Source organism: Trachypithecus francoisi, unplaced genomic scaffold (genome assembly GCF_009764315.1).
Source record: "Trachypithecus francoisi isolate TF-2019V2 unplaced genomic scaffold, Tfra_2.0 Lachesis_group9, whole genome shotgun sequence".
NCBI classification, from domain to species: Eukaryota; Metazoa; Chordata; class Mammalia; order Primates; family Cercopithecidae; genus Trachypithecus; species Trachypithecus francoisi.
In genome coordinates, this window is record NW_022681474.1 from 77,980,696 (window position 1) to 77,994,147 (window position 13,452).

Here is a 13,452-nt window from a genome sequence, read left to right on the forward strand (position 1 = left end):
TTATAAAATGCTTCATCCATGTGCATATTCATGAAACAGTGACTTTAAACATGACTATTTTCTACTTTATAGACCTCCCACTCTACGCTTTTGAAATCTTTTTTTTTTTTTTTTTTGAGAGGAGTCTTGCTCTGTCACCCAGGCTGGAGTGCAGGGGCCTCAGCCTCCGAGTAGCTGGGACTACAGGCGCCCGCCACCACACCCGGCTAATTTTTTGTATTTTTAGTAGAGATGGAGTTTCACTGTGTTAACCAGGATGGTCTCGATCTCCTGACCTCGTGATCCACCCACCTCGGCCTCCCAAAGTGCTGGGATTACAGGCTTGAGCCACCACGCGCGGCCCCTTTTTGACATCTTTAAGCTATCGCCTGAAGATTCATTTCGTTCACTTACTGTCAACACCAAATAGTTGCTCTCTTTGTTGTACTTTATAGATTAAACTTTCTGAATTTTGCTTTTCATACATAGTAACCTTATGTATGAAACTTTCCATTCTTAAAGTTCTTTGGATAAATCTAATTTTTAAATCAAGAAGAGTATATATTCCTTACCTCACAAAGTGTGTTTCCTCTAGAAAATGTAAAATTAGGATGTGGAAATTAGATTATTTAATAAACGATTAAAATCCATGAAATATGTATGTTACACAGTAGGGTGCTCTGGAAGTTATCAAGTCACACTACATAATAAGCTTCCTCTCTGAGACTTATTCTGCTTACCTTCCCTACATTCTTCTTACTAAAATCATTCACTGTGGATTATTTTGAAAGTATATCTTGAAAATAAGAATATATTACCTAATCATCATTAATTAGGAGTATTTTTATCCCATGAACCCCCTAATGTAATAAAATGCATCATGATGTTTTTTCTAAATGTTTACTGTCTCAGGTTTCTAATACAATTTGTATCCCAGGAATGCTAAGATTTAAAAATCAGGCTACAAGCAGACTACCAAAACTCTGGAAAATAGTATGGCATGTAGGTAGTAACATTTCATGAGGAAACTAGGAAAACAGACAGAAATTTCAGTGAACTAAAATACTAAATACCTGCATGACCTACCACACATATTCAAAAACACTATAAACTCTGTGTTTCAGCATTAAAATACGGATTTAATTTGTCATTTCTAACTTTTCATCCCATCCTTTCTTCACTCTACTCCCTTGCCATTGGTTGATGTTATTGGATATTTTGAACTTTAAAACAGACATGCAGTTTAGAAGTCAAATAATAATGAAAGACTCTACAAGCACTGCAGAGCCAACCTAGGAACCAAAATTAAATTGAGTTTTTTCTACATATTGCCACTAAAAAAACTACTATCAGAACTTTTTAAAAAATTGCTGAAGATGCACGATGGAAAATGGAACCCATACTTTTCAGAAAATATATTATCTCTCTGTAATGAGCAAGCTGAGTCCCCAAACCAAACTATATCCTTGATTCTGTAGAGGACTGCCTGACTGTCTAAAATGGAGAAATATATAAAATCAGGAGCGAAAGATATGTTCTCATTTTAGTATTTTTCCACTGTTTGAGTACAATTTATATACATGTTTGTTGATTTACAGTTGTTAGTCTACATATTTTTTCTACCTAAAAATAAGTAAATGAAAATGTTAAACATCTGAGTGACTGGCACAATACACAGATACAGTCTACATATGATAAGCTATTTACTCATATTTCACTAATATGTGTGTTTCTTTACTATTACTAAAAGCAAGAGTGTGATTTTAATGTATTTCATCAGGTTAGAACTCTTTAATGTATTTTAGACAATATCCTAACCTGCAATATTTAGAAATAAAGGAAAATTTAGTGAAATACAATTTCCTATGTTATTGTTTGTAAGAAGAAAAGTTATAGTGAACTAGGTAAAATTAAACAGCAATTGATGTATATGTATACACAAGACAAAGAAAAATCCTTAAGAACATTACGGGGAGAGAAAAAAGAGAACAATCCAGTCCTAGCATCATACTTTTAGCAGAAAAAATCAACCAGTGATCTCTGATTCATCTGTACAGATTATCTTTTACTTGTGATGGATTTGTGTTTCCTCCAAAATTATTTTAAAAAATACTTACATAGGCATTTAGAAGTGTTTCATTGAGGGGGCATAGGTCAAAGAACAAATAAAGAGGTAAACTTCATTTACCCTTTTGTCCTCTTATCTCTCAGTGCATGTGTGTATCGGACTATCTACCTTACAGGCTTCCACCTGGGAGTGATTCCAAAGTTTTTTCCTATGAGGGCAATAATGATATACTTTTTGTTCTCATTTATTTCTCTGACATATACCTAACTCTTAACTGTGAGGCTTTCATGGTGCTAAGAGATGTAAACCTAAGTCTGAGCAAGGTTGATGTCTAGGCACGAATTAAACAGAAGTTTGAGAGGTATTTCAACAACCGTAATGTTAGAATGTCAAACATGGATGCAAAGAAAACAAGCATTAGCTGTTGGACTTGGAGATGAAATCATCCTGGATTAGGATGCACCCTAAAACCAATGACAAGTTTTCTTAAAGAGAACAGAAGGAGACAAAAAACAAAGAGTGGAAGACCACATGAAGACAGAGGCAGAAATGAGTGTATGTTGCCATAAGCCAAAGAACATGTAGAGCCACCAGAGCCTAGAATAGGCAGAAATAATTCACCCCTAGAGCCTTCGAAGAAAGAGCAGCCCTGTCAATAATTTAATTTTATATTTCTGGGCCCCAGGACTATGGGAGGACATGTTTTTGTTATTTTAAGCAGCCAATTCTGTCATAATTTGTTAGAAAGCTCTAGAATACTAATATAAAGACCTACCTCTCATATAGTAACAGCTACAAAGAGCATTTCTCACATTCTCAAATGAGAGCACATCTGTCATTGTACTTGGATAGCCATCAACTAGACTATCCTAGATGGTGTATTTCTAGTGTTTCATGTAAGAGATAATTATGGCCTGAACATAGGCACTGAGAGTGGAAATGGAGATAACTGAGCAATATTTAGGAGTCAGAAGTAGTAGGATTCAGTGATTCTTAAGATGAATGGATTAATATTAAAACAAGAGATAAATTATGTGGTGATGGTGGAACGTCACCCCCCATCAAATATAAAATTTGGAGAATATTTAAGAAAAATAATAATGACTACGCTTTGAGCCATTTCGTTGAGCAGTTGCATTCTTTTCATGTCACTTTAGAGTTGTATAATAATATTTTACTTTATCTCTGTAGCAATGATCTGAGTACAGATATTTTATTTTACACTGGAAATTCCCATTGTATTTTACTATTTTTGTGGCTGAGAATTAAGAATTCATTGCTCTCATTAATATGATAAAAGCTATTTCTCTTCACAGAGTCACATCTTTGCTTCTGTCTCATTCCCACGCATTTAACACACAAGAGAACACTTCTAAAGAATGTTCCACATCTGACCCTTGTTTCAGAACATTCACGTATGCACAATACAGATGTAAAACACATGTTCCTTGTTTCAGGCATTGAGGCCAGCCTTAAAAGCAAGTGAAACCAAGTTTAAAATTAGAGTCCTATTAAAAGGTCCAGATAAAATCTAGCTAATAATTACAGGATGGCATCAGTTTGCTAAGCTCGTCAAGAATCCTGCTGGTGTAGAATATGAATGAAGGGTGACTCGCCAAGAAAGTACTTGATGACTGTGATTCTCTTATCTGATCAAGTCATTAAACAAGAAAAAAAATGATGTGAAGCATGACAATGCAAGCTTGGAAAAACAAAACAAAGTCAGACATTTTCCTCAGAAATCAATATGATGGAAAAGTTGTTCTACTTCACCAATAATGATTCTTTTTTTTTTTTAACTGAGCTTTTTTATTAGAAAGACAATAGTACATAATTTAGCCCTTGCTATAAGTATTCAATAAAAAAGTGGAGATATTTTTACTCCCATGTAATTGTCACATACAGTCTTTTTTCTCTACTTCTGCCTCATTCTCTCTGTGTCACTTTAGTATGCGTATCTCTTGTACATTTTTTCTCCTCTGTACACATCTGTGCCATGGCTTCTGGTGTCATTTCTTCTGCTTTGCTCTGCACTGGGACTCTGCTGTGGCCGTTTTCTTATCTCCCTTTGCTTGTAACTACCAGGACTTCTGTTCCGGCTTCTCCTGCTCCTTTCCTCCCTGCCATGGCTTCTGCTGCTCCCCTCCTTTCTTTCAGAGCCTCTCTTCTCTGGGCTATGATTATGACTTCTGGACTTTTTGTCAGAATCAGAATGGCTCCATTTGCTGTTCTCTCTAGAACTCTCGCGTTTTAAGAACCTGGGCTTTTCCTTGGCTTTTTCCCGGTTGTGGTGACTGCTAGAAAGTTCTTCATGAAGTTTTCTCTTCTTAGACTTGTCCTTCTCTTCAGAATCACTGTTGTTATGCCCTGAACACTTGCTTTTCTTTCTTTTCTTCCTTTCTATTTTTTTTTCTTTATTGTCACTCTCACTCTCACTACTGCTTTCTGAAGTCTCAGTAGAGGAAGAGGAGGAGGAGGAGGAGGAAGAAGAGGACTTATGTTTTTGTGCTTACTTCTGCTCTTCTGAAGCTTTTTCTTTTTTCTATCTTTTTTCTTTTTTCTCTTCTCCAGTCGATCTAATTTCCTGAGAAGTTTCTGTTTTTGTTTGGTTGTTAGGGACTTTAAAAATTCAACTTCTGGATCTTCTTCACCCTCACTTGCAACATACTCCTGTGATGGATCATTTGCGGTCAAATTTCTCCCCAGTACATTTCGTTTCAGTGCAAACCCACTGTTTCTCATCTCCACTATTAGCTCCGAGGAGTGCATCGATGGCCCTGAGCCATCAGTAGGAACCGAACTTGCATTGATTCCAGAAAGACCAAAAAAAGGACATTCTCGATCTGTGTTGACATGACCCCATTTGTGACATTTAATGCACCTCACATTTCGAACCTGAATACCAAAGGGCTGATCTCTGATGTTCATGTCATCTTTCGCATATTTTTCTCGTGGGGCTCCTTTCTGCCATTCAAATTTGTATTCGGTCTCTCCTTCTGTTTCTTCTTTCTCTTTGTTTTCTTTTTTAGCTCCTGGTGGGGCTTCATACATGAAATTAAGGCCATTCTTTACACGTTCATCTCCCATAAGCAATCTATTATCATATGATTCTTGTTCTTTAAGATATTGCTGCATCAATTATTCTTGTTTCTTCTTATCATATGATATTTTCTGTTCTGCCATCCATACTTTTTTGATGTTGGATTTGGAGGCAGGATGAAAGTCTTTCTTACACATGAAGTTGGCGAAGGATTTCCCCATCTTGGAACTGGAGCTAGGGAAAGCAGCACCTAGATTTCACCAATAATGAGTCTTAAGTCCCATGAGTCTACGCTTGTCCTGCTCTCGCTATACATATTCATCTCACTTTTCAAATTTTTTCCTTCAGAAACTTAGCAGTGCCTCCCCAAGGTGAAATTAGGTGCATTTTCCACTTACTAAATCCCACATACTAAACCTTACTAAAAAAAATCACTTGCCATTTTCATTTTATTATTACCAGTGTTGTTTTTTCTTCTAAAGTGGCAGTTGTATGGCAGGGGGTCCGTTTTCACTCCTGTTTTTCAAATTCCTAGCATAATATGGCCAGTCAGTAAGTGTTTCCTAATTTGCCTTAAAGAAAAACTTCAATCTCATTTTATGAGATGGTCTAATTCCATTCCTTTTCACTCATAAATGTAAATTCTTTTCCTCTTTATGCTTCTGGTTCATTCTTAATCTACTCTTAGAAACTACTCAAACTCAAGATTTGTTTTCTCCTCTACTCTCCTTAAGTCAGTTACAGAAACCACAGGTCTTCGTTTTTTCAAGACAATTTCAAATTTATATGTTTGTTACCTATATAAAAAACTAACAATCCTGATTCTTAATCTTTGTCTGATATCGTACTACACAAAAATATCTAGATAGATTTTACTGAATTTGAGATTGGTTCACTTAAAATATTGACTACATAGCAAGTATTAATAAAAGAAAAAACATTTGGAGGCTCTGGAGGGAATTAAAGGATATATACACACATACACATACATATATGATAATCAAACATATATAATGATACATATGTATATAGTAACCAATATAGTAATAACATATACATATATACAATAATACATGTATACTTATATATGTATATATGTACAATAATATATATGTATTATTGTATTATTTCTCCAAACAACTGTAGGTACTTATTTTTGAAGAGTTACAAGTGGGCAACTCTGAGTATAGTAGTTCCCACTTATCCACAGGAGATATGTTCCAAGACTCCTGGTGGAGGTCTGAAATTATACATAGTACTGAACCCTATATATACTCTGCTTTTTCCTATGCATAGACACCTATAATAAAGTTTCATTTAATTAAGTTAATCTGGTTCAAAATATTGCCATCAATCACAACGTTTTCTATCCATGTCTTCTACCCACAAATATAATGCCTTTTTCATCTTGTCTCAGCATTTACAATTTTCCAGTTTGAGACTTAGCAACAAAACCAGCACAAATTTCTTTTTTTCTTCACAGTTGCATGGACAATATTTGTTCTTATTCCAGATCTTAGGAACTTCAGCATATTTTTTTTGTTCTTTCTTGTCAAGAACTCTCACTGTTTCAGTTAAAGAAAAGTATTTTGTGGCTTCTTTTTGACATATGTGAATTGCCAGCATCACTTCTCTTACACTTTGGGGCCAGGAGTAGGTTAAATAAGGGCTACTTACACAAGCACTGGGATACAGTGACAGTGGATCCAGTAGCCCAGAAGGCTACTATGTGACTAAGGGGCGAAGAGTGTGGACAGTGTTGACACACTCAACTAAAGGAGAATTCACATCCTGGGCAAGACAGAAGGGGTGGCATGAGATTTCATCATGCTACTCAGAACAGCATGAATTTTAAAGATTTATTTCTGGAATTCTCGATTTAATATTTTTGGACTGTCGCTGACCAGGATAATTGAAACCACAGAGAGCAAAAGTCTGGATAAAGGGGGTACTACTGCAGTGTATTTTATGGTAAGCTATGGCAGGATTTCCTTATTACAGAAAGGAAAATGATGAAACCAGATGGAGAAGCCTATTTTCACTAGTAAGATAGATATTCTATATAGACTGAATTTCTCCATGGATTGTTTTATCTTTGGATTATCACTGCCAAAAAGAGTAATGACACAGCACCAGGTATATTGTTGATGATCATTTGCTAATGGCTAATTTGTGACCTATTTGCAGATGGGAATACTGAGTTCGAAAGAAGATAAGTTACACTTCTACTATATATCCACAAAGATATACTCATAATTTAAAATCAGACCTCTCTAAATTAAGATTAAAACATCACTTTGTAGCCAATATAGTTTGCAGCAGATGATTTAAGATGCGTTAAAATAGAAAATAAACAGAATAAAACATCAGATAAAAGCACCTGTAACCCCAAATTTGTTTTGAAAAAGACAGAAACTTTTTGATAAAGCCTATTTATTTTGTTATCTATTCTTTTTTTTTTTTTTTTTGCTAAATACATGCTACCTCTAATACTATATGTTTTCTACATGTAATTCTCAATTTGTTTGATATCTTCTTAAAAGTTTGTGTTGTCTAATTTCTTTTTAAACCATCTCAGAGTTTTCTTTCCTATTAAATTCCAGCGTTATTTATTGATTGCATGAGTGTACAACTGTAGTTAGCAGTATTTTTAGAAATAAAACGACTTGTGACTAAAGTTTTAGAAATTATATGCTTAACCATTCATATCTTATTCTTGATCTTAGGGAAAAGCAATTAATATTTCACCCTTAAATATCATGTTATCTGTGGATTATATGTAACTACTTTTTTTGTTGAGGAAACAGACTTCTGTCCCTACTTAATTGAGTGTTTTTATCATAAAATAGAATTATTGATTTTGTAAAACACTTTTCTCAGTGTGTATTAAGATGATTATTTTTGTCATTTCTTCTACTTATATGATATATTTAATTAGTTGATCTTAAGAGGTTAAACCAACCTTGGGATATATTATGATTTTTATGTTGTAAAATTCTTTTTATATTGTTGAACATATTTTCATCATTATTAATAAGATACATTGGCCTGAAGTTTTTGTTTCTTTTGGTGTCTTCATTTGGTTTTGGTATCAGAATAATCCAGAACTCATTACTTTTTAGTCTTTATGAAATACTCCAGTAGATTCAGGTTTAGGGTAAGGCAAATTAGGCACTTGACTTGGGTGCAAAGTTTAAAGGATTGACAAAATACTTAGTAATCCAGTTAAATATTAAAATGCAGTATTCTGAAATACCAAAATTAATGCAAAATTTGTAATAAACAGAATAGCAAGCTAAAATAAAGATAAATCCATTTTTTGTCTTCCTTTTCCTAATTCTCTAATATGACTCACGTAGCATTGCTCTTGTCTTCCATGTCCACATTTCCACACAAAGGGATAAAGATGTGAGGTATCAGTCCTACATCTTGTTTGTTTGCTCTTTCTAAGTGACTGAAATTGCGTGGTGCTTCAGAATAATGACAGTTTTAAAATTCGATAATTGCTCTAACAAGTTTAGTTCTCGTCTGACTTGGGCCAGCATGTTAGTATGCTCAGCACCCCTGCCATATGATACCCTGTGCTATCATGGGACCTTTCAGAGAGTCCCTTCCAGCAAGAAGGTTCTCACCAGATGGGCTCCCGCCACCTTGGACTTCCCAGCCTCCGTAGCCATAGGAAATACATTTCAATTCCTCATTAATTATCCAGTTTCATGTGCTGTAAGAAACAGAAAACGAAGTAAAACAGAAAGACATAAAAAATTATAGGCCAAACATGCTTGTGGAAATATGCTCACGAAAATATTGAAAGCAGCACATACAAAACGAGAAGCTTGTTTACATGAAATTGTATCATATTTATAATTAGTTGTACATTGAATACATGTTTTTAAAGATGAAAAGAAAATGGGTAAAATCATTTTCTGGACAAAGACAAAAATAAACTCTTAACATATTATCATATTTAAATCTCATCTACCAATTAATGTTCCACAAAGACCAATATCAGCTTTGCCATGATGTTGCCTCCTATTCTGTCAAAACAGATGGGGAAAAAGGAATTTTACTGTAGTAAACTCTAATAAGGGTGCTTATAGGCATAGGAAAAAATGGAGTGAATTTTTAAGCACATTCTAAACATGGTGAATGGCCTATCTTCTGTCAAGATAGAGATCACTCTTATTGAACATAAGGTAAACAAGAAGAAAAAAAATGGCTTCAGATAACCAGAGAATGGTATATGTCATTATTGCTTTACTCATTCATACTGAAGAATCACACTCCAGGCAAATTTAAGAGATATGGTATGTATGGATTAATATAAGAAACATTTCTCAATTGTCAGTTAATGACAAAAGGTGTTTATTTCATACTGAGAATTGAATATGTAGAGATTTAAATCTCCTGTCTTTCTAGAAGTCTCCACTGAAAAATTATGTAAGCAATGTGAATCATGGATAAAAAAAATTAAACATATCTCTCTTGATGTTACAAATCAAAACTAAGACAAGAGCCAGATAATTAAAGTGTTTGTTCCCTTAACCACTATAAATTAGATTTTCAAGGATACATAATCTGTTTTCCAAAATAAAATTAATTCATAATGACATTACCAAGCAGTCTCTCTCTTTATATTTTCATTTCTTTAGAAAATATTTTGGACTGAGTATTATTTTCAGTTGAAAATGTCGAAAAACAATTTCTCAACTAGAAATGCCATGTATATTTTAGCTCCTTACCTGGAAATAGCATGTATATATGTTAGTTTATAAAATTCACTCAGATCATTTATATAGATAATATGGATATAATAGTTTTAGTTCTTAGATAAGTTATACTGGAAAACAGCAATTAAATTTTGAATGATACAGAAATGCATAATATGAAAAAGTCACAGTTGTCAGACACATAAAAGTCATGATTTGTGACTGGAATTGTATTGTCCCAGAAATAAATTGGTAAATCAGTATTAAAATAAAAATATAACATAAAAAATACTCATGTACCCCTAACTTCCAACAGTATGATATTGTGTTTGCATAGGTGGTGAGTTTAGTGTAAATGTTAAAGATGAATCTAGGATCAGTTTACATAGGAAACTAAAAGAAAATTATAATTTTAACTCATTTGCTATTGCTCTCATTCTATCCTGTCAGGTGAGAGGAATTATACTTCTAAATTTTTAGCCAAGTTTCTGTGATGTTGCAGAATTAATGATTTTTTAATAAATATTTTTTCCGGAAATAAGATTTATGTACAACTATAACTTAACTGTGAGCAGGGGGGCCTCACTGTCAGTCCTTATCTGAGAAAATTATATCCAGTCTGTTCTCTCAGCATCATGGCCTGAGGTAGACCACACAGACTTCCCAAGATTTCAGCAAATTCCCATTGGATTTTCACCATCCAATGGGATGGTGAAACTTTCACCTCAAAACATATTACTTCTTTCTTTCCAGTTTAACCAAGCAAGATACATGATTCATCCTTTATATGACAATATATGAGAGATTTGGTAACTTGTGTACAAAGGGGATTAAAAATTATTAAATATGTACCCATTTTCAGGTAATGAAAACAAGTTCAAATACAATAATATTCTTATCTTGTATCAATATTCACTTAGACCTCTCTTCAGCTCACCTAGTTCAAGCTATTATCCATCTGAACTCCACATCCTTTATCTTCTCTGTTACAATCTCTGAGGGGAAGTAAGTCTTTAATCTTCACTGTATTTAAGTACAGAATATGTTCGCCCTGTTTTGCCTTGGACAGTAATTTGTTTGCAAGAATCAGAATTGTATGGGGATGGTCTTTCGGACACCACAGATCTAGGCTAAGTAAATCAGAAGATCTTCCAAACTTACATTTATGTAAGTTCTCTAAATAGTAAGTTTAGAACTGTCTAGATAAACAATTTACACTACACTCAACAAAATGCTTTCAGGAATGGATGCTTTGGCACTATGAAGAAAACATGAGTATTATGAAGAGTGTGAATTCAACTTTTTGATTAAATGCATGGGCATTATTTTATAACTATATATTTTTTAACTAAATTGTTAATACCTGATGACTAAAATGTATGTTCCATGAAGGCAATTTCTTTTTTACTTTTTAAAAAATATTATAAGTCCTCTTTCCTAGAACAGTGGTAAGTGCATGAATGCATAATAAATGTTTGTTAAATGAGTCTACATGCAGAAGTTAAGTGTTTTGTGGTTAGATTGAATAATAGCCTTCAACCATTTTTATGATTATATTGAAAAATAGTTCTTTCCTGAATGCAAAGAGGGTAATAAGAAAGGGATGTTATCAATGATAAAATAATTGTTCCAGCTTTGGACATTGGGAGATGATGTGGTTTGGAACTGTGTCCCAATCCAAATTTCATGTTCAACTATAATCTCCACTGTTGGAATTGGGGCTTGGTAGGAGGTTATTGGTTCATGGGAGTGGTTTCTCAAGGTTTAACACCATCCATCCCCCTTGGTGATGTCATCACAATAGTGAGTTCATGAAATTTGGTTGTTTAAAAGTGTGCAGCACCTCCCCCCATCTCTCTTCCTTCGGCTCCAGCCATGTGAAGATACCTGCTCTGGCTTTGTCTTCCACTATAACTAAAAGCTCCCTGAGGCCTCCCCAGAAGCAGATGTTTCCATGTTTCCTGTGCATTTTGTGGAACCATGAATCAATTAAACCTCTTTTCTTTATAAATGAGCCAGTCTCAGGTATTTCTGTTTATCATCGTGAAAGCAAATACAGGAGCTCTTTAAGAGTGGCTTCTATAATCTTTTTTATGATTATATCCTTAGATTTATTTTTTTCTGATCATTTCTTTAAGTAATCATAATACATTCCAAGGTCGCCTTGTAACTCATATTGTCTCTGCCGCAGTCTTGGAATCAATATGTTCTTGGCTAAGACTTTCTGCATGATGTGAATAGAAGCATGGTTTTGAACCTGAAAGGGAAATAGCAAAAATGTTTCATTTTTCAATTATTATCTGAGTTAGCTTGAGGTCTTGCTTTTGTTTTTTTGTGCGTTTGTTTTTGTTAAAAACCTTTAACCAAGTTAAAGAAGTTGCCTTAGATTCTTTGTTTTCCAAGGGTTACTGCTTTTGAATTGATGATGAATAATGTCAAATGCCTTTTCTGCACCTATTTAGATGAGTTTTTATTCTTTGATCTGCCAATATGGTGAGTCATAGTGATCAATTTTTAAATGCTCAATAAATATATTTTTTTCCTTGTGTTACCCCTCCTTTCCTTTTATTCATGAATTTAGTTTTCTAATTATGTTGAGTATTTTTGTATACATGTTCATGAGAGATTTGGGGTTGTATTTTTCTTCTCGTAACATCTTGTAATCATTTGGAAAATGCTGGCCTCATAAAATGAGTTGAGAGTGTTTCTTCTTCTAATCTCTGAAAGATAATGTGGAAAATGAGCATTACTCTTCTTTAACTGTTTAATAGGTATTTGCCACTGGAAAAAGAAATCTGGATCTAAAATTATTTTTGTTGGAAGTTTTCTACCTAGGAATTCAATGTAATTTAATAGATATGACTATCTACCTCTCCTTGGGAGGTTTGTTTGTGTCTCCATGAAATTTTTAAAAAAGTATTCCATGTGTGTTCTGTTCTGGTTATTTATTTACCTACCTTAAGAACTCTTAAGATTAATCACTGGCTAGCATCATTTCAGAAACTGTAGTTCAAAATAATATGGAAAAGTTTTTTAAAGCTTAATTTTACTTAATATATCATTTGCACCATAAACCACATTATTAAAGCACATACACAATTAGAGTAGTTTATTTAAAATGAAGAGTTTTCTAGCCTATCATGAGCCTCTGAAAAAGCATGTTTATATTTGCCTTTTATAGCTTCATATGTAAATTCATTAAATATGAAGCAGTAAAGAAAATGCTTTAAAAAGGTAAAACAAAAAACAGAAATTTAAGAGTTTGTATATATTTCCTTAGATTATAAGTTTTTGCTATATTTTATTTAATCTTACTACATCAAACTTCTGTGAAGCCCAAAAGAACTAGTTGACTATAATATCCTCTAGATAAATCCCAAGACCCGTAAATCTTTTAAATGAAACAGTAAGAAGCCCTAGCAGTTGAGCGCCCTTCAGTTCATTTAACAAGGTGATCCTAGTGTCATCAAGGGAAGACACTGACTTTTGATACGTAAATCTTAGAAATGATGAAAACTTAAATTTTAATCCTTGAGTAGACATTTCCAGTTGGTAATTTGTTTTAAATGTTGCTTTCCAAACTCTTAAGCAAGGATTAAACTGATAGACTAGTATTAAAATTACATGCAATGATCTATATTGGAGAAAAATTAGTT

The 13,452-nt window shown here is 33.7% G+C and overlaps 1 protein-coding gene across 1 annotated transcript; it reads right to left on the bottom strand.

The window, feature by feature from the left end:
• Positions 1–3,844: 3,844 nt before the first annotated feature.
• LOC117082332 (corepressor interacting with RBPJ 1-like) lies at positions 3,845–5,342 on the bottom strand. Its single transcript, XM_033208973.1, is given in 3 exon segments — positions 3,845–4,004; positions 4,006–4,552; positions 4,555–5,342. Coding segments are annotated over 3 exon segments (1,332 nt in total). The 5' UTR covers positions 5,309–5,342; the 3' UTR covers positions 3,845–3,973.
• Positions 5,343–13,452: the final 8,110 nt, after the last annotated feature.